At 44.4% G+C, this 24020-nt stretch overlaps 1 protein-coding gene across 15 annotated transcripts in view; it reads left to right on the top strand.

The window, feature by feature from the left end:
• BCL9 (BCL9 transcription coactivator) overlaps window positions 1–23651 on the top strand; it is a 100896-nt gene extending 77245 nt beyond the window's left edge. For 3 of the 15 annotated variants that reach the window (XM_071207378.1, XM_058309584.2, XM_058309585.2), the window contains 9 exons: window positions 2737–2869; window positions 5097–5188; window positions 9368–9679; window positions 10688–10782; window positions 12200–12389; window positions 13355–13451; window positions 16064–18305; window positions 19551–19811; window positions 21291–23651. In XM_071207378.1, the coding sequence (XP_071063479.1) occupies window positions 9627–9679; window positions 10688–10782; window positions 12200–12389; window positions 13355–13451; window positions 16064–18305; window positions 19551–19811; window positions 21291–22408 (4056 nt within the window). In that variant the 5' untranslated portion in view covers window positions 2737–2869; window positions 5097–5188; window positions 9368–9626 and the 3' untranslated portion in view covers window positions 22409–23651. Of the gene's footprint in view, window positions 1–2736; window positions 2870–5096; window positions 5189–9367; window positions 9680–10687; window positions 11005–12199; window positions 12390–13354; window positions 13452–16063; window positions 18306–19550; window positions 19812–21290 lie in introns of all 15 variants that reach the window. The other 12 variants (XM_004468966.5, XM_058309581.2, XM_058309588.2 and 9 more) reach the window with 9 other exon arrangements.
• The last annotated feature ends 369 nt before the right edge of the window (window positions 23652–24020 follow it).

Here is a 24020-nt window from a genome sequence, read left to right on the forward strand (position 1 = left end):
AACCCAATAAAGTTACTAGACAAAGTAAAGAAATGCACATAACTGTCTCTTGGCAGAGGAGAGGGTATCTAAGGTGGGACAGAATTAGTGTTAAGTTAGACAAAGGCAAACATAGTTAGATCCCTGGGAAAATGAGCAGCTTTGCGGTGGGGTGTGATGGGGCATTTGTAAGTGTGTGATACGGTCAAGAATTAAATGTCCATTCTTGGGCATAGATGAGGACTCTTGTGCACTTAGCAGGAAGGAAAAAGTAAATAATAAAACAGTTGAGAGATGGAAGGGCAGAGGTAGGTTGGTGAGTAAGCATCAGGTGTGGGTTAAAAAAATCTTTGACTCCTTACGGAGATTGGGCAACATGATCTGTTTTGTTTTTTTGTTTTTGTTTTTATTAATGACTACTAAGAATTTGGGAAGTTTCAGCAAGGAAGAAACATATATGAATAAGATATGTCCTAAGTAAATATTTAAGAAAAGGTTTCTTTCTCAACCATTTGAAGAAGACCCAAGCTATTCAAGACAGAGATAGACTGATAAAAAAACGTTAGGTGGAATTGGGATGCTTTGAGGAGTAAGGGTTCCATTAATTGTTTGATGGTTTGAATAAGAAGAAAAAATTAAATGTGAATTTGAGACTGAGGTGACATTCAGTAGTTTTAGGACCTCAGGATATGGTATTGAACCATTAGAATATTTTCGGCATCGTTGAATGTGAGATGTTATTAGATCCAAAAGTTATGGTAAATAAGATAGGGAGGTCATTGGCCAAAAGGTGAAGGAACGGTTTCCATACTGTTCTCTTTGTATAAGGTAAGTAGTTACATATCGGCGCTCAAGCTAAGGATTCCTGGTCTGGCTCCTTAGCTAACTGACCCAACCGAAAAAGTACTTATGTACATTAGAATTTATTCTATGGGATATTTTCCCCATAGCCTTGACAAGCGCTACTCCTGTGAATCAAAGGAAAATGCTCTCTGGCTGTAGGAAAGAAACAAAACAAACCAGGGTTTCATTAGAAGCATTATAATCAGCTAAATATTTGATCATCATGACATGGTTATAGTGGTTAGAACCTTGAACTCAGAATTAGGAAGTCAGCTGTCGCCATCAACTTATTTGTGACTTTGAACAAATCTCGTATTTTCCAGCTTTCCCATTTATGAAGTGGTGGTACCACCTGCCCTCACCACTCACCATACATTGCAACATTTAACAAGTTAATGCCCTTCTAGAAAGTACTCTCAACACCTCTGAGTGTGAGAAATCGTTTTGTCTTTTTTCTCATTTCTGAAAAACTGCTTCAGGAGCAAAGCAAATGCAGCTTTTGTAACAATTATAGCAACATGTTGATCAAGGAACAAAAAGGAGTACCTTGTGTGTCTGTCTTGTTCTGTTGTCTGGGGTTTAGTTTTATGTTAGTTTTGACAGATGATACCCACCCCCCCACACCCACCCACCCCCGCCTCACTTAGTGGCAAGGCAGTGGGAGTGGTGACAATTGCAGAAATGTAAGCAGAGGTCCCTGTGAGAGAGTGGGAATAGAGATGCTATGAGTGCTAACCCAGGCTGATGGCAGACCTAAATTTCTGTGACCTTGGATTTGTTACTTTGCTTTCTGGCAGCTTGCTCTTCTTCAGCTATACAATAATGTTGGTGGAAAGGCTTACTTGTCAGTCTACCTTGGTGACTCTGATGATGGAAACTTGACTTGCTCTAGATCAGGGGTTCTTAACTTTTTATGTACCACATACCACTTTGACAATCTGGTGAAGCATAGGATCTCTTCTGAGAATAGTGTTTTTTAAGCATATAAAATAATACAGTTACAAGTGAATTTGTAGAATTACAAGTGCGTTGAAACAGTTATCAAAATGTTAAACAATGATTCCAATATAGCTATATATATGTTTCTTTGTAACATATTAGAAAGCAAAATGTAGCTGCAGGTCTAATAATACTGTCATTTTGAAGTAGTGATGAGTGTAAACATTATTTCTAGGTACTTGCAACAGCTGTAATGTGACATGAAAATGTCTTGTGATTTCTATTGGTGATGTTGTCACAGGACCACTGCTACTACCTTGGGCTGTTACCTACATTCACAGTCGAAGGCAATGCTAACTTTTAGTTTATAGGTTAGGGAAAATAAAGATCTAATTTTCCCCAGCAAGTTCACAGAATGCCTTCTTTCCCCACCCCCACCCCGGTCCCTGCCCAACTCTGCAGACTTCTGGAGAGTCAGTGGACTCTGATTAAGAACTGCTTTAGACCAAATGATTTTTGAAAGTTGAATTATCTTATGGCCTCTTGCATTTTAGGCTTTCCAATTATTTTTTTCCTTCAGCGTCTCCACTCTGCTAAGAACAGGGGCATAGAGAAGATAGGAGACAGAAGTTCATTTTGCAACCTCAGGTGACTGTGTCTTGGTTGCAGAGAAAGTTAAATACAATGAGCAAAATTAGGCATTTGTGGCTGGTTGGTTTTGCTTTTCTAAACTTCCCAGTCATCCATTTAGCACGGCTAGTTTTCAATGGGATGGATTTGGGTTGCAGTAGTTCTTACCTCCATCTTGTATTTTGAGGTTCAGTGGTTTTTCCTTCCTCATTTTTGACTAATTATTTTCTTACTGTCTTTTAAGCTAAATACTATTTTGGCCTGTGAGCACTGGGGACTGGGTGGTTTTCTTTGGGATCATTGTGATGTAAGGTGTGACTTTTTCCTTTCCTTTCATCCCTATAGGACTGAATGTGGACTAGTTGGTGTTGCTCCACCTTGACCTAGAAATTCACTTCTGTTTGGGAAGCAGGGATCATCCTTGAAAGTTCTTCTGTGTCCTGATGTAGAAGAGAGAGAAAATTGGACATCTTGAAAGGTAAAGAACCTAACAATAAACACATAATCTCTGTGACTCAATCTGAATATAATAACTCCCCTCCCAGGGCTAAGGAGAGAGGCAGGTGGTGAGAAGTTAGACAGGTATTTACCCTGTCAGCGTTGGGTTGTGTGAATGTGAGGTAAGAAGCAATACACAAGCCCCCAGCTCATTATAATATGTGGATCATCCACATCTGTTGAGTTTCTTCTGGGTGTCCGGTGCTGTGAGGATGAGTGACCCAAGCCCTGTGCTCTAGGAGCTCCTTAGCTACGCATATCGGGGATGCAGTCTTGTAAATGCTGTAATGGTGTTGTCGGACCACAGTGCGCATTCCTGGGGAGAGTTAGGAATCAAGGAGAGTTTCATTTATGTGAAATTTTACTTGGGGTGGCCATCTTCCAAATGACAGCTGAAATTCATTTTTGAATGCTTAAATTTTGTCAAAATTCTTCAGTTTGATAGAAGTTTGTGTTTGCTTGTTCAGAGTATATTAGCTGTTGAAGGGTGATAGCTGCGTTTTTACCCTTTGAATACAAAAACGTTAATATTTCATCAAGACCAAGGTTTTCTACACATGCCCATTGTCGAGCTTTCTTTTCTCCCCGGTATTGAGGAAAGATTGGCTTTTCCTATCGTGTGCTTTTTCTGAGAGGAAGCCTTTTAGTATTCGGCATGCCAGAAGTCAAGAATGAACTAGGCATGGAATCCTGAGGCTTTTTAGTTCCACATTCTGAGTTTGATACTATGCCTTTTATGGAGTAGTGGTCATAGCATAGAAATGAAATTTGTTAAACATGACATAGTTGTAATAAACTTGACCCCTCAGAGCAGGAAATTGGGGAAGAAGAATTGGAAGAGTTAAAATTGGAATTGTACAGATAATTCTGAGCTTAGATTGAATTTGTGGATTTTGTTAAAACTTTGTGGCAACCCTATAAAGTCTTCTTTTAAAGATTCCTAAATAATTTGGCCCTTAGACAATCTGGAATTTGGTTCTCCCTTGCATTTTTAAAACTATAAATTCTTGGCCAAGGGGGAGGCTTGGTGTCATAATTCTAGCTTACAGGGATTTCTGTTGTTAGAGATCGTTCTGCTTGACCAGTAACTGAGTGTTTTGTTGATTTATCTGGCTTAGTCCATTACAGCATTTTGCACACAGTAGGCACTCAATAAAGGGAAATCATCTGGTCACATTGTTCAGCCCTAATTTCCCCAAACGTATGTGAAAATCATTTTTCTCTCTGAATGCTTCGCATCTGCTGTCCAGCTACAGTTGAGGAACTATGACTGGTCTTCACTTTGTGAATTCAAAAATATATCTGGAATTTTGTGTCTTTTTGCCTTTACAGTCAGCTTTCAATTCTCTATACTAACAAGGTATGGGCAGAAGCAAAATGTGAGGTTTCTTTCCCTACTAAATTTTAAAAAGAAATTTAATGGAGTGGACATCACCATCCCAGGGTCCACAGGATGGAGGAATAGAGTATGGATTAGAGTTGACTTACTGATATTCTATTCTGGAACTATTGTGATTAGTAGTGGAAGAAAATGTAGCATTGATGTGAAGAAAGTGGCCACGGTAGCTGCTGAGGGTAGGGAGAGGGAAGACAAGATATGATGTGGGGGCATTTTCAGAACTTGGAGTTGTCCTGGGTTGTACTGCAGGGACAGTTGCTGGACATTGTATGTCCTGCCATGGCCCACTGGGTGGACTGGAGGAAAGTGTAAACTATAATGTAAGCCATTATCCATGTGGTGCAGCAGTGCTCAAAAATGTATTCACCAAATGCAGTGAATGTCCCATGATGATGAAAGAGGTTGTTGATATGGGAGGAGTGGGGTGAGGGGGGTGAGGGTTAAATGGGGACCTCATATTTTTTAATGTAACATTAAAAAAAATAAAGACAAAAAAAAAAAAAGAAATTTAAAAAGTAGAACAATTGATCTTATTTGCACTTAGTATTTCTCCAGTCTCTGAAAATAAAATAAGCAGTTGGGAAGGAGGGAAAGCCACAAGGGCCTTGAAATATCTATAGATTGGAATATATACACTTTAATAATAGGGAGTTGATTCTGTTTATATAGGAGATCACAACTTCCTCTTAAACTGATATTCTAGAATAAATAGGAAACATGCTTGTTTCAAGATATTCATTAACAAGATGATATGGATTTTTTTTAGTCCGCTTATGATTTTTCTTTCCTTCCCTTTATCCTCATCTAGGTGAGGGCTGCCTTTGAGAAGGGGGTTCGTGGGCTCCTCGGGCTCCTCCCCTCCAGGATGAGCACTGCAGTGTCGTGACCCTTGGGGTTTTGGTGAGTGGCCTGATGGATAACAGCCCCAGTGAGCGTGCCCTGCTTAGAAAGATGAACTCGGGGAAAGCTTCAGCTCTTATTCAACAACAATTTATAGAGCAAATACCATGTGTCAGCCACTATACTAAGTGCTAGGAGTACAGGGATAAACAAGACAGCCTTGGCCCCTGCCTTCATGGAGCTTATGGGCTTGTGGGAGAGATGAATTTTGCACGGGTGATCACATCATTACTCATATAATTACAGAACATGAGAAATGTTATGAAGGAAAAACACAGGCTGCTGTGAAAAGGGTGTGATGTAGATTGGTGGGGTTAAGGGATCTTGTCTCTCTGAAGAATAGACATTTATGCTGAGACTTCATTCAGTCATTGAACAGCAATATTGAATTCAGGGAGGATTGAGGTTGAGGGAGAGGTATCAAGAACAACTCCCAAATTTCTGGCATCAGCAGCTGGGTAGATGACGGTGCCATTTACTAACATGTGGCAGTGTAGAGGAGGAATAGTTTGGGGAGGGAACGATATAGAGTTCAAGACTTCATCTCTAACCCCGTTAAGTCTATCTAGAGAAATGTCAAATAGGTGATTTTTGTACAGGTCTGGAGAGCCAAAGTGATTCCTGAACAGGAGATGGAAATCTGGCAGTTGTTGGCCTAGAGTCCTGAGGAACTCTAAATTTTAGAGACTGGGTAGAGGAGGGGCTCACAAAGAAGGTGCAGATACAGTGATGGAGAGCTAGGAGGGAAACCAGGAAAGTATGGTGGTAGGGAAACCAGGAAAGGAGAGTTTCAAAAAGGAAGGCATCAACTGGCAAAATCTAAGGTGAGGTTAGAAAAATGGCAAGTGATGACCTGAACAAAAACTGTTTTTTGTGATCTGAGGGTGGAAGTTTGTTTGAAATGGTTAAAGGGTGAATGGCAAGTGAGGAAATGAAGACTGTATGTCTTGTCAACTCTGTGAAGAAACATGGTTCTAGTTGGGTTTTGGTTTGTTTTGCTTTCATTTTTTTTTTTCTAAGCCAGAACATACTAGAGCATATTTGAAAGCTCATTAGAAAGATCTGGTAAATGCAGGAGATTGAGGGGATGGCCAAAGGAGAGAGCAAGGGCTCTCTGATGGCTGGAAGGGATGGGCCTCAGCCATGTTAGGGGATTTACCTTTGGGGAAAAAATGGGCTATTTTCTCCTGCTTCAGTAATAGAGGTGATAGGTGCTGATGAAAATAAGTTATCAAGATCTGGTCCTGTCTGGCAACTTCTTTTCTCCCTATTGAGCATAGGGAGGCAGTGGGGAGAGAGGGAAGGGGGCAAGGTAGGCAGTAAACAGTGTGGAATGGGCATTAGGCAGTGTGGGCAAGTGAGCTTGCTAGAGAGTGGTAGTAGTACAGTAATAGTTAACGCTGAGCGCTTAGGTTGTGCAGCTAAGCACTGTGTATAAACCAGCTCACCTTGTTTACCAGGGCCCTACTTTAGTAGGCCCTGCAGTGATGAAGAGCCTGGACTCTGGAGCCAGAGTGCCTGGGTGAACACCAGCTCTACCACTTACTAGGGCATGACCTTGGGGAAGTTACTTAACCTTTCAGAGCCCCGCTTTGCTCATCTCTAAAATAGGAATAATTGTAATACCTGCCTTGTGGGATTGTTGTTAGCAAGTTAATATGTGTGTACAGTGTTCAGAACTGTGTCTGGCATATAGGTTGTAAAAATATGTATTATTTAAGAAGAGAAAAGGAAAACACCATGTGTTTTGTTTAGTTCTAAGAAATTTGGGAATTTAGTGATCATATTGGGGAAAAGAAATCTGAGGAAGATCTTTTCCAATCCTCATTGGTAAACAGCTGAGCAGTCACCTGCAAATGAAAGAGCTGAGGAGCCTAATGATTTTATTATTTGGAATGATATGATAAGATACATGGCAGGTTTTTGCTCATTTGTTTTCATCAGAAAGACCAAAGATAGGAAGACTCATTTCAACAAGTACTTTAGATTAGGGATTGAATCATCTGGCTTTTACCCAGAGGCACCACGTGAGCCCCTGGGCTTGTTTCAGCTCTCTGTGCTGACTTTCCATCCATAAAGCAGTGGTAAGGGAGATGGCTGAGAGAGAGAGCTGGGGTCTCAGAGCACTGGCTGGAAACCTGGAACGAGTCCTTCATACCCGGTGTGCTTCACTCATCCACCTGTAGGTCAAGGTCAGATGAGTTGTAAGAGGGAGAAACTCCTAGGAGAACTTTGAAAATACAAATGTTTTATGTTCACAGCCTATTGTTCAAAATAATCTTTGCTGCCGTCTAATCAGAAATGCCTGACAGATTAATGAGATGTTTTGATATTTGTAATATGTTCTGAATTTCTTTGGGTGACGAGTGCAGCTCAAATACCACGTGTTTCTGTCCGATGAGACGCCGAGTAAGTCACAGATGATCTAGCCACATTCTTAGTACATCATGCTAAATATTTGAGAAAAAAAATAAAGAACTTTAAAACAAGGTCTTGCCTTCACAGAACTTAGTCTTCATAGGGATATAATATAATAGATACATAAGACTCTTTAGTACATGCGATTGAGCACTAGAATGTGTGATGTGGACAGAAAGTACAGAAGTTACAGAAGGGACTATGTAGATGGTAGCTGCTTTTCTTTTTCTGATGGCTTTGTCCATACAAGATTCATTTGCTACTTCTGTTTCACCAGTGAATCCTGATGTTTAGTGAGAGGTTATAAAATGGTTTATGATCATAGATGTCGAACTTGACAACTACAATCAATTTTATGGTCTAAACTGAACAACCACCACGACAAAAAGCTGAAGGTGGTGGGGATAAAAATGCGACCTTAAATATAATCAAGTCCAAAGTGTTTTTAAGGGTACTTTCTCCTGAGGTCAGCACAGAAGTATCCCATAACATTTTATTCTAGTTCTTTTTCCTGGTTTCTTTATTAAAAAGAAAGAAAGAAAAAAACATAATTGTGTTCACTGAGAACTTTGATAAATTCCTTTTGATGTCCCAGGTAAAATAGCTGGGAATATTGCAATCTTCTAAATGGAAGGGGGAAAAAAACAACATTTAACACTTGATGGTGATCACCATTGGTGTCAAAACATAGAATATAACTGATCTTCCCAATTTTAGTCTAGTTCTCCAGCCTCGACATACATGTAAACAGTAACACCTGAGCTACTTCTGACTCCCTTTGATTCTTTAGACATGAATCATGCACCTAATATATCCTCTTTCTTCAGTCCTTTATCTCATGAGTAAGATATGAGCAAAAGGGAGTGGGAGTGAGGGTGAGGTAAGGGGACAGTGATTACAAGAAAATTATATTGGACTCCTCCTGGGAGAGGCAGTGACTTAAAGTGTACCTTGGCCTTCCCTGAACTCGGCTGCCCCAAATAACGGACTTTCTCATTTTTCCTCTGGCTAGGTTTGGGAGTATTTTCTTGACCTTTATGCTTCATATTAGCCTTGCAAATTGGCTTGAAAAGTATCTTAGCCTTCAGATGTTCTTTACCTTCAAAATATGGATCATTCCCATGCTTACCCATGCCTACAGTCCCTGCCGGTAAGCAGTGAGAACACAAGATACACAGTCGGCATAATTTAAAAGATCATGGAAATCAGGGGGTAGAACTGATTGTGTTTGGTATGAGCTCAATATTTGACTTCCCATCCTACCCGGAGGCCCCAAGAATATAAAAACCTAGGCTTATTTGTTTCATGGTTAGAAATTGGTGTGGGTTTGTTACAGTTCAGTGCCATTGTTTGCTCTCAGAGGTGAACACATCGGATAGCAGCTATGGATTTGCAGTGCTGAGGGATGTCAAAGCATAGTTTTGAAAAATGAAAAACCCAAGTTTGTGAAGGTATTATATTCAGGAGTAGAGAAACGTAATAGGGAATACATGGCTAAAGATAAAAATGTTTTTCTCATCTGCTTACCAATGCCTGGAACATGTGCTGGGGTGGGAGGCTGGTGTGCTTGGCAGAAAGTCTTAGTCACTCTTCAGCTGCTTCAGCACTGGGGCCTCGTGGCCAGGGGTGAGCATCGCCCTTTCCTTTAACCCAGACAGAAGCTGAGGCATGACCTCGCTGCTGCCCCCTTGGCGGCTGGTGCTCACTCTGACCCTGTTTTAAGAGTGCCTTCTGTCTCCTTTGGGTGGCCTTTTCCTGCAGTGTGCCCTGGAGATGCGAGATCTTCCTCTGGCAGCAGGAGGCACACCCCCGGAGGATGCTGGCGTGGCAAGGGGAAAGGACCCACTTCCACAGCAGAGGAAAACCAAGAGGAAAAAGGCACACGGGAGGCCGGCGCTGAGGGCCGCACCCAGCAGGCAGGGGCCCCCGCCTCTGCCCTCAGTGGCTGTTTCTGCTGTAGCCCGAGAGGAACTCGGCGAGCCTGTCCCTGTGTGTGACTGCGAGCTCAGGGTTTCAATCAATGCATTCCAGTAACCCTAAAGTGAGGAACTCTCCATCAGGAAACACACAGAGGTAAGCCCGGGGCCTCCCCCCGCTGCCCCGTGGGGCGATGGCATAGGCCTGCAGTGAACTCTCACTGGGAAACGAGATGTTGAATTAGGAGCAACAAATGAGGGAAGGAAGGAAAATAGACCAGGAAATAGTAATAGAAGGTTAGAGAGGCTGTGCTGTGGTCAAAGCTTAGGTTGGAGTTCTCCTGTGGTGTTCTTCGGTTCATCATTCTCTAGCCCTGACCTCTGTACCATCCCGCTCCTTGCCAAAGCACAGGCAGAAAGGAATTTTCAGGCTAAAAGGACCATAAAAGCCAAGCAGTACAATCTCCTGAACTTGACAAATGAGGAAACTGGGCCTAGAATGGTGAGGAGGCTCAAGGTCCCAGGCCATCAGCCCGTGGGCTCCACCAGGGAGCTGTTCCTGTATTCCACAGTACTTAGAAGTTGTTATTTGAAAAGAAACTTTTCCTCACGCCCTGGGCTTACTTTCTTTGGTGTAAGACTGCTTGTTGGAGGGATCGGATCCTAGAGCTCTCCCTAACCTGCCAGTCGTGGGGCTGGGGGATGGGGACAGTGATTCCTCGCGGTCTCCTGGACCCGCTTCTGTTTCCCAGTAGGGAAGCCAGGCTCCTGTTACAGCTGTTTCTTGTCATCAGCCTGGTGGTGGGTGGCATTTTGAGCTTAACGATGCCTGTTTGTTTACTCTGAGCTAGTCTTAGTGTGAGAGTCACTTCTCTATGTACATAGAAACCGTTGTCCTTTATTGACAGAAGCCCTAGAGATGGGTCCCCATGTGACTCCAGGGTTCCCGAGACTTGGCAGGCCTCTCTGCTTGATCTTCCCTTCTGTTGATAGCGCTGAGGTGGGAGCAGGGTGGAGGGAACAAGCAAGGGGCTGAGGAGAAACGGGGTTGGGGGCACTCACTCCTCAGGATCTCCTTGCCCCATGACAGAAACTGCTTTTCCACAATTTGTGCCGACCAGCTGCATTTGGCATCTGATTTCCCTTTGTTATTTGTTTCTTTTAGTAGCCCTAAGTCAAAGCAGGAGGTGATGGTCCGTCCCCCTACAGTGATGTCCCCATCTGGAAACCCCCAGCTGGATTCCAAATTCTCCAATCAGGGTAAACAGGGGGGCTCAGCCAGCCAATCCCAGCCATCCCCCTGTGACTCCAAGAGTGGGGGACATACCCCTAAAGCACTCCCTGGCCCAGGTGGGAGCATGGGGCTGAAGAATGGGGCTGGAAATGGTGCCAAGGGCAAGGGGAAAAGGGAGCGAAGTATTTCCGCCGACTCCTTTGATCAGAGAGACCCTGGGACTCCAAACGATGACTCTGACCTGAAAGGTATGTCTATACGATCTTTGAGACTCAGAGGGAAGGAGGTCTTCCTGAGGGTGGGCCTCTGACATTTGGTGCATGCCAGAGAGCCTGCTGTCAGCCAAGTGGGAACAGTAGGTCTTGGCTTAGGGTTCTTATATCATAATGGAATTGTTTCTTCTCATTGTTCTTCTAACTGAAGAATAGTTTGGATCCACCTGGTTATCACCCTTGAAGGGTGGAAGTGGTGTAGGGTTTATGGTGGGATGGTCCATGGGCCCAGCCAACAGCCTCTGTGCTGTTTGTACTTCAGTGTCAAGCCGCTCGCTCCAGTTTGTGTATGCAGATGGCCGACATTGGAGCTGTTTTTCTGGCATCCTTTCCTCTCCTCCATCAGATTAAGCCCCCTCGGCTTGGGTTTTGAGCTCTCTGGTTGCCATTTTACCAGACTTGTAGACACAAGAGAAGCCTCAGTGACCCTGTCCAGGCTTGTCACAGCCAACTTCAAAGTGGCAGGAATGAGTGGCTACACGTGGTAGAGATCTGTCAGGAAGGAGCAGGCCAGGGAAGCAGGGGACCCATGACTGTGGTTTGGGGCCTTTCTCCTCCTGGTATAAATAAGATCAACTATCTTAACTGAGGCCAGAACATGAAATTAGTATTTAAGGAATGGAAGTGTCACTCCCCAACCCAAATTAGAAATGAAGCACCTCCTTCCTCAGTTGTTGGTGGGAGGCTGGTTATGAGTGCCAGGACTGTACTAGGTACTGGGGATGCAGTGATTGGCAAGAGAGGTACAGTCGCCATCCTCAAGGAATTATGTACACCTCGAACACAGCTCATTGAGCAAACTATTAGAATAAATCTGATCGATGCTGAAATAAGAGAAGTGAGGAAGAGGAAGCTTTGGCATTAGTCAGCAAGGGTGTCCAGTCAAGTCCAGGGGTTTGCAAAATGGTTTCTAGGAGGGAGGGGTGTTTACATTAATATCTAAAAGATGCATGATAGAGAAATCAGGAGGTGGGGGAAGAGTACTTTGTAGTTAGCCGTTTAGCGAGAATCGTGTTTGAATTTTTGTGATTAGAAGAGAGGGTGTCCTCTCAGTGAGGCACTTCCTCCTTGAAATTCTCAGGGTGGGTTTATGTTGTGATGCCATAAATGCTGGCAGAAGAAAGAGTGCTTGATTATGTCGTCTATGACATGAGTCTTTTCGTTCTTTTAGAATGTAATTCTGCTGATCACATAAAGCCCCAGGATTCCCAGCACACACCACACTCGATGACCCCATCAAATGCTCCAGCCCCAAGGTCTTCCACCCCCTCCCATGGCCAGACTACTGCCCCAGAGCCCACCCCTGTGCAGAAGACGGCAGCCAAAGTGGTGTATGTGTTTTCTACTGAGATGGCCAATAAGTAAGTTGATTTCTTTTGGGCATGGCTTGGCTGTTTGGAGATCCAAGAACTTACTCCCATTGCAGATTGATCCCTCTTTTACTTGCTTGTACTTTGATCATTTAGAGTTAGTACAAAAAGAAGTCAAATAAAATACAAAATCTCCCCAACTCTGCTTCTCAGGGGCAACCTCTAATAAGACTTCCTTAGCTTCCCTTCCAGAAATTTTCTGTGCTTACGTAAGTATACATATATCCCTTTTTGCAACACAAAAGGGATTGATTGCACAATACATACTTTTCTGCAACCTTATTATTCTTTTTTTTGAATGACACAAGTTTAATACATGTCCATTTTTAGAAGAATAAGAAAATATAAATAGCTAAAAAGAAAATTGCATGGACTTCTGTTGCCAGAGATAACCACTGTGAACATTTCGGTGTATGTTTCTAGTGGGTGGATGAATTGATGAGTTTTTACATTTATTTGTAAAAATGTATGTATGTGTGTGAATATATATGTGATTTTAAACAAAAGTGTGATTATACCCTATGTACTGTTTTGTGACATTATTTTCATTTAAGATTTTTTGCCTAAGATATAAAGTGAATCTTGACATCCTTAGACCCTTTCACTAGGTGTTGTGAAATGTCCTGTTCACCCTCCTCAGGTTGGGTTTTGAATCCACCGTTTTCTGTAGAACACCTACCACAGTGGATTGGGTGTGGCGGTGTGTGCTTCTGCCTGTTTTGGGATTAGCTAATGGCTATCTTTTAATTTCAGAATCTTGATGGTAAATGATAAGATCAGATATAAATAATGAAAACTCACTTCTCTTGATTTCTCCCTATTCACCCTTCCTGGTGGTCCTTTATAATTCTCCTTCCTCTCCCTTCTAAGTTTAGTCTGGGATTACATTGCTTTGGAATTAGAGTTAGTGATATGAAAACCAGTCCTAGTGTCTGCTGTCTCTTCTGTGTTTGCAGAGCTGCAGAAGCTGTATTGAAGGGCCAGGTTGAAACTATCGTCTCTTTCCATATCCAGAACACCTCTAACAAGACAGAGAGAAGCACAGCCCCTCTGGTATGTCCATTTAGATATGGAATAATGGGTGGGAAGTGGTGGATTTCATGGCTAGGGAGATATCTCTTGATGGTATGAGTTGCATTCTGGGCTCATACCTAATGCTGGCATTGTGCGGTGTTAGGCATATCACATGAAACCAACCTATTCTACTAAAAGCTGGTAGACTGAAGAGTTATTGGGGGAAAGGAGTTGCCACATATAAGAGGAGTTATACAGATGTCCAAGGCTTCTTTCATGTAACCATCTTTAGGAAAATCTGATTTCAAACCCTATGTGCAGAACAGGTTTTATTTTTTATTTTTAAAAATTTTTTATCTTTTTAAAGATACGTAAATCACACAAAACAGAAAAGGTTTTAGAAAAATAACAAATACTCTTGAGTTATTTAAAGAAACAGAAAAAAGCAACAGCTATAACTACAGTACCAGAGTACATGGTGACAATACCATAATAGAGTCTTAGCAACTTTCAAAGTGAGCCAACCACCGCATATTTTTTTTTTTTACTTTTTATTTTTATTTCTTGCCCATTTCTGTTTTCTTTCTTCTTTTTTAAAAATGCTTTTAAATTGCTTGATATTTCCAAAATTGTTGAATACATTTGTTCACTATTTGGAATGTAAGCACCAAATATACAATACATTAGAAAAAGCATGCATTGATTGTTTTAATACGTGCGGTTTACCAAATTGAACCAAAAAATATTTTCTTAAGTTTTTAGCCTTGTACTGAATGCTGAGGGGGATACTAAGAAGTTGAAAACACACAGTCCTGCTTCAAGGAGCTTAAAATTTAATACTGGAGATGAGTTTTAAACTCAGAGTTAAATGACAATAAATGACCCTAAGTAACAATTCAAGGTAAAGGAGATGGCATCTTGTCTATTTTTTATATCAAAGAAGTTCTCCATCTGTGTTGGCAGAGCAGAGCTTAGATTTCATATTCCTCCTTCATCTCTGCTACCCAAGGATAGAAGAAGGATGGATACCTGTGTGTGTGTGTGTGTGTGTGTGTGTGTATGTATAAGATTTAAATGCTTTTATTCCTGGAATGCACAAGAGGCTTGCAACTCATATTAACATTTTATTGACTTAATGACAATTCTGAGTTATCACCTCCACCTTTACTAGTACTAAAATGAAATCAGAAAAGGAGGTAAGGAGGCAATTGTGAACAACGAAATAACCATTGCACCAAATCTAAAATAAAAAGGGCCATGCTAAACTGTTTTTTCTGTTGTGATTACCTTACATGAAAGTAGGGCCCCCTCCCCAAACAAATGAAACCTGGTCAAGAACACCAAACTTAAAATGCCACTGAAAGAAAATTAAGGTGACATCACACCCCAGTTAAGGTCTCGTGGACATGGAATACACTTTTGGCCAGATAGTTTCACATGGATTCAGCCAGTATTTCCCACACAAATCTGCATCTGCAGACCTAAGTGCATGGGTAGCTTCATGTGAAATACTTACATAAATATTCACAAAATATAAACACCCAAAAATATATCTTTGTTTTTATACAACACAAACTGTTCATATGTCGAGAGGCAAGTACTGATTTATGCATAGCTTCGTACACAGGTAAACATTCCAGAGAGTAGGTAAGGAGATAAGTATGAGCCTTAAGGGTTTGGCAATACAGACTGGGTTAAATAAACATCAAAAAGGTACCACGAGGGACATTAGTGGAAGAAAGATCTTGGAAACAGAGTTTGTAAAGTTATTTTCTTTTTCAGAACCCACCTAAGTTTAAACCTAGAATAGACACGTTGCTCTCCCAAACACTGACAGTGTCCATGCCACCTCTTGTAGGAGAGAGTGCTTTTACCAGGACTGAGTACAACAGTGGTATTTAATAAATAAGCAACCATCCAGCCATCTTTCTGTTGGAAAGAACAGACCAAGAGACACCATGCACTAGATAGCCTCAGATTTCTCCACAGACGCTTCCTGCCTACAGATTATCTTACTACAGTCAATGTATAAATTCTTATCAAATATGGAATCAGTGATCACAAACTGAAAACAGAAACCGGAGATGTCAGGCCCCCTGGAAACTCAAGGAGAGGAGTGTTCAGTAGTCCCCACACAGAAGAGACATTGAAATGGAGCAGCCTTAACCTGCTGCCTGTGCCTTATAAAGTATAGCACTGTACGTGATGTGTGCTTTTTCTTTCAGTAGGAGACATCAGACCTTTTGATTGACAATGAGAATCTACTACGTACCCAGTTGTACTTTTAGGGAAAAGAAAAAGTGTTAGGTACAGCCTCCCACATACCAAGAAACAAATCTCTCTCTGCATCAGGAACACATAGTAGACATGTGATATCAAACCTGTTCCTCGAAATAGATACTCAAATATATTCACGATGGCAGAGTAGGTCTCCCTGATGTGCTTAAAAAGTTACTGAAATGTAATCTTCAGCAAGGGAAAGACAATGCCATTTGACAGGTTTAAAAAAATAGAAATAAAAATGTTTCCATGTCCAAAGCGGGATTGTACATGAGCAGTTTGCACAGCAAGTGTCAGCATATCTTGCTCTTTTCATTCATTGCCCTTCTGTTTGGTTTACCAGTGACTTTTAAAATCTCATTTCTCTTCAGAGCACACAGTTATCTGCCCTTCGGAATGATCCTAAACCTCTCCCACAGCAGCCCCCAGCTCCAGCCAGCCAGGACCAGAATTCTTCCCAGAATACCAGACTGCAGCCAACTCCACCCGTTCCGGCACCAGCAACCAAGCCTGCGGCGCCCCCACGCCCCCTGGACCGGGAGAGTCCTGGAGTAGAAAACAAACTGATTCCTTCTGTAGGCAGCCCTGCCAGCTCCACCCAACTGCCCCCAGATGGTACTGGGCCAAACTCAACACCCAACAACCGAGCAGTGACTCCTGTCTCCCAGGGGAGCAGTAGCTCTTCAGCAGATCCCAAAGCCCCCCCACCTCCACCAGTGTCCAGTGGAGAGCCCCCCACACTGGGAGAGAACCCGGACGGACTGTCTCAGGAGCAGCTGGAGCACCGGGAGCGCTCTTTACAAACTCTCAGAGATATCCAGCGTATGCTTTTCCCCGATGAGAAAGAATTCACAGGAGGACAAGGTGGGGGACCCCAGCAGAGCACTGGGGTATTAGATGGACCTCAGAAGAAACCAGAAGGGCCGATACAGGCCATGATGGCTCAATCCCAAAGCCTGGGTAAGGGACCTGGGCCCCGGACAGATGTGGGAGCTCCGTTTGGGCCTCAAGGACATAGAGATGTGCCCTTTGTTCCAGATGAAATGGTTCCACCTTCCATGAACTCCCAACCTGGGCCCATAGGACCCGACCACCTGGACCATATGACTCCCGAGCAGATAGCTTGGCTGAAGCTGCAGCAGGAGTTCTATGAAGAGAAGAGGAGGAAACAGGAACAAGTGGTTGTGCAGCAGTGCTCCCTCCAGGATATGATGGTCCATCAGCACGGGCCTCGGGGAGTGGTCCGAGGGCCTCCCCCTCCGTACCAGATGACGCCGAGTGAAGGCTGGGGACATGGGGGTGCAGAGCCATTTTCCGATGGTATCAACATGCCACATTCTCTGCCCCCAAGGGGCATGGCTTCCCACCCCAACATGCCGGGGAGCCAGATGCGCCTCCCTGGATTCACAGGAATGATAAACTCTGAAATGGAGGGGCCCAATGTCCCCAACCCAGCATCTAGACCAGGTCTCTCTGGAGTCAGTTGGCCAGATGATGTGCCAAAAATCCCAGATGGTCGAAACTTCCCTCCTGGCCAGGGCGTCTTCAGTGGTCCCGGCCGAGGGGAACGCTTCCCCAACCCCCAGGGATTGTCCGAAGAGATGTTTCAACAGCAGCTGGCAGAGAAGCAGCTGGGTCTCCCACCTGGGATGAGCATGCAAGGCATCAGGCCCAGCCTGGAGATGAGCAGGATGCTCCCCGCTTCTCAGCGGCACCTGGAGCCAGGGACCAACCCCATTCTCCCTCGAATACCAGTTGAGGGCCCTCTGAGTCCTTCCAGGGGTGATTTTCCAAAAGGAATGCCCCCACAGATGGGCCCTGGTCGGGAACTTGAGTTTGGGTTGGTTGCGAGCAGCATGAAGGGAGATGTCAATCTCAACGTCAGCATGGCATCTAACTCTCAGATGATACCTCAGAAGATGAGAGAGGCTGGGACCAGCCCTGAGGAGCTGATGAAGTTACGTCCAGGTGGCTCAGAGATGCTGCCTGCCCAGCAGAAGATGGTGCCCTTGCCCTTTGGAGAGCATCCGCAGCAAGAGTACGGCATGGGCCCCAGGCCGTTCCTTCCCATGTCTCAGGGTCCAGGCGGCAACAGTAGCTTGCGGAATCTCAGAGAACCAATTGGGCCTGACCAAAGGACTAACAGCCGGCTCAGTCACATGCCACCACTACCTCTCAACCCTTCCAGTAACCCCAGTAGTCTCAGCACAGCTCCTCCAGTTCAGCGCGGCCTGGGGCGGAAGCCCTTGGATATATCTGTGGCAGGCAGCCAAGTGCACTCCCCAGGCATTAACCCTCTGAAATCTCCCACCATGCGCCAGGTCCAGTCACCCATGCTGGGCTCGCCCTCGGGGAACCTCAAGTCCCCCCAGACTCCGTCGCAGCTGGCAGGCATGCTGGCAGGCCCAGCTGCTGCTGCTTCCATTAAGTCTCCCCCTGTCTTGGGGTCTGCTGCTGCTTCGCCTGTTCACCTCAAGTCTCCGTCACTTCCTGCCCCGTCACCTGGATGGACCTCCTCTCCAAAACCTCCCCTTCAGAGTCCCGGCATCCCTCCGAACCACAAAGCACCCCTCACCATGGCCTCCCCAGCCATGCTGGGGAGTGTCGAGTCAGGTCAGTATGCTTGTTCATCCTCATAGTTGCACCTCGTAGCTGTTGATTCCTTTAACCCAACTTATTTCCTTCAGAAAACCAGTGTCCCAACTTGATTATGCAACCAGAGGGCGGCGACCTTTGCCAAGTTGGGCTTATCCATGGCGAGGTGCATGATGAATACTCCTGGGTCATGCACAAAAGTCCAATCCTGGCAAGGATGCATGGGCCCTGAGTGCAGGATATGTGTGTCAGCTGGGCCTGTTGAAAGGAGGGGGGAATGGGAGATAGTGTTCGTTCACAGAATCATTTGCATTTGCAGGGTGAACACACTTTGATGGAATAGAATGTCTTAATAGAGAAATGTGGCTTCTTTAAATTCTAGAGTCACCCAATTGACACTGAGTAGCATGAAGTTACTGTCCTCATGTCAAAAGATATTGAGTGTCATCCTAAGGAAAAAGAGGGGAGGCTGCTGAGAAACTTGAGTGGTTCACGTAAATAAGTGTTGACCACAGAAGCAGTTACCAAAACCACCTTCTTGGTTCGCTGTTCTCACAGACAAGCAACAATTTTTAGTGTTTTCTTCCTAGGAGAGGCTCTCATTGATGATGGTGGTTTTGTGAATGGAGCCAGAGGGGGTCAGTGGAAGATGAGCACTGAGGTGTAAATACTAGGTCCACACGTCTCCGCTGGAGAAAGACTAGAATCACAATAAGATAATAGACTTATCCCACCAAGCCAAAGTGTCTCTCACTGTTGGGTAGCAGCCACTAAGGCAGTACAGTGGAACAGCCTCCCCTGACCTTTTTAGTTCAGTCTTGGTTTGGAAATTAATCAAGAGGATATGGTTAGCACCTAGGGTCGGATCACTAGCCTGGCCACATAGTACACTGATATCCGGGGCAAATTCCACGCTGTAATTGAAAAGGGAATGAGATCCATTTATTCCACTTTCTTTTCAGTGCAGTGGTCACCTGTACACCAGGTTTTTCCCTAGCTTGGACAAATATTGCTAATGCATTCTTTGTGTGTGTGCCTTCACATCCGCTGATCCTTCACCTCCACAGCACAACACTGTCTGCCTCTGCATACACACAGAGCCTTGCTGGGAGAGAGATGCTTCGCATCCCGGGTCTAATAAAATCGTCCTGTTCATCAGTCTCATTCCTGGCCTTGCTTATTCATAATCACAGGGCTCAGCAGCCTTCAAGTGGATTCTAATTCCCCGTCCCCTTTCTGTTTTATTTTGCTTTCTTCTCCTAGGTGGCCCCCCACCTCCTACAGCCAGCCAGTCTGCCTCTGTGAATATCCCTGGAAGTCTTCCCTCTAGTACACCTTACACCATGCCTCCAGAGCCTACCCTTTCCCAGAACCCACTCTCTATTATGATGTCTCGAATGTCCAAGTTTGCAATGCCCAGTTCTACCCCATTATACCATGATGCCATCAAGACTGTGGCCAGCTCAGATGATGACTCCCCTCCAGCTCGTTCTCCCAACTTGCCATCAATGAATAATATGCCAGGTAAGACATCAGAAGGCCAGGCTATGGAGCTAGTGCTAGAAAAGAGAGAGGCTTCATCAAGTATTTTCTTGGCAGCTGTGTAAACCTAAATAGACCTGATTCATCACCCAGGGAAGTTCAGCAAGTTGAGAAGAATCATCTGAATGTATCAGCTAAGGTAGTTTCAGTAGAATTAAAGTGTCATTGCTAAAAGGAGATAATAATTTTCAAAGGGGTGAATAAACATTTGTTTATAAGAAAGTGGAATCCCTTATAGTTCCTGGATGGTTTTTTTTGTTTTTGTTTTTTAAGGAGGTACCAGGGATTGAACCCAGGACCTTGTACATGGAAAGCAGGAGCTCATCCACTGAGCTACAGCTGCTCCCTTTTCTAAGCAGTTCCTTTTAACATACTGATTGGAATGTCTTGAGTTCTAAACTATTTTCCTGGAAGGGCAGTCTCAGGCCATAAGCATCCATAGGATTTCAGATAGTGGAAAGCCGCTATTTCCTTGAGAGGCACTTTTTTTGAGGACTAGGGAGATAATAAAATTCTTCCCTTCCCAGCTCATTCTGTGCTCCTTCACTCCTATCTTTCCCAAAATCTCACTTGGAGGAAATGATCTGGGAAGGTGAACATTAGCAGCACAGAGACCATGGCTTTTCATCATGGGTTCTAGCTCCAATTCTGTTCTGATGCTTAGGAGTTCTATTTATCTATCAGTAATTCTGATTAATTAAGCGTGCTCTGTAGACAGCACAAGCGCCATCCCTACTGTGTTCAGTGGTAATTCCACAGAAAGACTGAATACTTTAATGGCCCAGAGACTACAGTAGAGCCAGTGTGCTTTCATTTTCTACTGAAAGTGATCATTTCTCTTAACATTTCATACAACCCAGAGTTTTAAATGCTTTCTCTATAAGGCATTGTAAAATGATAATGCCAAATGTCAATGGAGAAAAAAATCCTCTCTGGTTTTCTTGTTGTTATTTCTGATTCTTGGAACTGTAGGACTATTAATCCTTTTTCTCCAAAAAGAATTTACTTAAGTCATTCAGGCAAATTGTTTTCTTCTCTATTTAGCTGTCTCCAGAGAAGATGACTGCACTCTTGCATATTAACTTGTAATTCTTCACAAAGGAGACTTTCTTCCTGGCTTTCTTCTACACAGTTCTATATTAAACAGTTTAAAACTCAAGGGAAGCGGATGTGGCTGAAGTGATTCAGCTCCTGCCTACCACATGGGAGGTCCCGGGTTTGGTTCCCGGTACCTCCTAAAGAGAAGATGAGCAGACAGTTTAAAACTCCATAATATATTGACTTGTAGAGTCATTGGTTTGTGTGTCTAATATTGTTGAGGACAGGGACTGTGTGTCACGTTTTCCCAGCATGGTGGCATACACATAAGGTGCATAAAATTTTTTTGTTAATTTGGTTTATTGCAGTATTTCCAAGTTGCTTTTGGTTAAGTTGATTCCTCTGATATCTTTATTTTTCTAGGAATGGGCATTAATACACAGAATCCTCGAATTTCAGGTCCGAACCCTGTGGTTCCAATGCCAACCCTCAGCCCAATGGGAATGACCCAGCCACTTTCTCACTCCAATCAGATGCCCTCTCCGAATGCCATGGGACCCAACATACCTCCTCACGGTGTCCCGATGGGGCCTGGTTTAATGTCACACAATCCTATGATGGGGCATGGTTCCCAGGAGCCTCCAATGGTACCTCAAGGACGGATGGGTTTCCCACAGGGCTTCCCTCCCGTACAGTCTCCTCCGCAGCAGGTTCCATTTCCTCACAATGGCCCCAGCGGGGCCCAGGGCAACTTCCCAGGAGGCCTGGGTTTCCCAGGAGAAGGCCCCCTTGGCCGTCCCAGCAACCTGCCCCAAAGTTCAGCAGATGCAGCACTTTGCAAGCCTGGAGGCCCAGGGGCTCCCGACTCCTTCACTGTCCTGGGAAACAGCATGCCTTCGGTGTTTACAGATCCAGATCTGCAGGAGGTCATCCGCCCTGGAGCCACCGGGATCCCTGAGTTTGACCTGTCCCGCATTATTCCATCCGAGAAGCCCAGCCAGACACTGCAATATTTCCCTCGAGGGGAAGTCCCAGGCCGCAAACAGCCCCAGGGCCCTGGACCTGGGTTTTCGCACATGCAGGGGATGATGGGCGAACAAGCCCCCAGAATGGGACTAGCGTTACCCGGCATGGGGGGTCCAGGGCCGGTGGGGACACCGGACATCCCTCTTGGTACGGCACCATCCATGCCAGGCCACAGCCCAATGAGACCGCCGGCCTTTCTCCAGCAAGGCATGATGGGCCCTCACCATCGGATGATGTCACCAGCACAATCTGCAATGCCCGGCCAGCCCGCCCTGATGAGCAGCCCCGCCGCTGCCGTGGGCATGATGCCTGGCAAGGACCGGGGCCCCGCCGGGCTCTACACCCACCCTGGGCCTGTGGGCTCGCCAGGCATGATGATGTCCATGCAGGGCATGATGGGACCCCAACAGAACATTATGATCCCCCCACAGATGAGGCCCCGGGGCATGGCTGCCGACGTGGGCATGGGTGGATTCAGCCAAGGACCTGGCAACCCAGGAAACATGATGTTTTAAGCTGCTAAGATTGGATGTGCCGATCCTTGTCAAGATGAGATTCCAGGTCCTGAGAGCTGCTTTGAGGGAGTTCCAGGAATGCTATTGGTCATGCAATAGGAGAACAGAGACCTGAGGGCTGCTTTGGGGGTGGGGGGAACTCGAGAATGTACGGATTTACCTGAAAACAAATTCATTTAATCAACAGGTGTGTTTTTTTTAAGATTTATTTTTTAAAAATTATTTTTGTGGACTTGGGTATCCCATGATGGCGCCTCCTTTTGGGAATCTGTAGCCGTGCTTTGAGAATTGCCATTGGTCATGTGTTGCACCGTTCTCTGTATGTTTACGTCCTTTGGACTGGCTTCTCCCAGGATTCTTTTCTGTTTTTGTTTTTTTGATTTGGGCTTTATTTTTGTGTGTGTGTACTGTACTATATTGTAAAAGGGATTTTAGCAGAGACTTTAGTCTTTGGGGCAAGAGAAGAACAGGAATGCTGGGCTGTTTACTTTAGGTGGAGAATCCATCTTCAGACCCTCGGACTATTTTCTTTCAACTCCAGTGTATAGAAAAACCAAACAACGACCTCAGAGCAGAGTATTAATGAAAAGCACAAAAAAAAGGAACTAAGTTCAGCGAAGGGTGGGGGGCGGGGGGGATTTTTCTTTTTAAGAATAATTAAGCTTAGGACATTTGTTTTTCAGTTCAAAGTGCTCTTCAGCACTGTCGGTCTCTCCCAATATAAAAACCCACCTTCACATTTCTCTCTCATTTTTCCATCTCCCATCCTTGCCTATCTTGGGTAAGTGTTTCCTTCCCTGTGCCCCCACTCCTGACCCCCTGCTTCCTCTCTTTTTCCCTTTGGCAGCTGCAATACATGGTGATATTTCGGGGAAATCAGTCTAGCAAAGTCTCACCTCCTGTGCCGAGCGTCTTCCTGCTTTCAGGAGGGGAAAGGTCTGTCCTTGGGATGCTCTATGGTCTCTCACCCTCCCCCCCCTTAGTCTTTTGCTTCCCCAACTCGCCCACCCCTGTTTTCTGTTCTCCTTTTATTAGGAATTCCCAAGTGAATCTTATTAATGTGGGAGTGGAACAGATGCTAAAAGCTATCCGGGATTTTTTTTTTATTTTATTTTGTGGTTCCTTCCCTTCTCCTCCCCCTACCATACGTAAAACGTTCTGTGTAACCTCCATTAAATTTGGTACAAAACCACTCGCCAGAGCTGTGGTGTCAGAAAAATAAAATATATTGTTTCTTACATAATTGAACTGCCTTTTTTGTTCATTTGGATCCTTATTTGTTTAGTGTGGAGCATATTGGTTGCCCGTGACCCTCAAGCACAGAATCTTTGTATCGGAATTAATGGTTAGGGCAAAGATTAGGGGAAGTAGAACCAGTGCCTTCGCAGGTGAAGCATGTCCTTTGCCATTGAGAAATAACTACTTAGGATTTTCCTGTACTGTTCTGCTTTCAGTCACCAAATCCTGATTGTAAGCAGAAGTGCAACCCTGGTCCCCTTGCTAAACTTTACCTCTTGGGCAACTAGAGGTCCTTATTAGGAATTTTTGTAATATGTAATGTGACATAATTAAGGCCAAGATATATTTTTAGTCATTCGAATAAGCTATAATG

Source organism: Dasypus novemcinctus, chromosome 13 (assembly GCF_030445035.2).
Source record: "Dasypus novemcinctus isolate mDasNov1 chromosome 13, mDasNov1.1.hap2, whole genome shotgun sequence".
Classification (NCBI taxonomy): domain Eukaryota; kingdom Metazoa; phylum Chordata; class Mammalia; order Cingulata; family Dasypodidae; genus Dasypus; species Dasypus novemcinctus.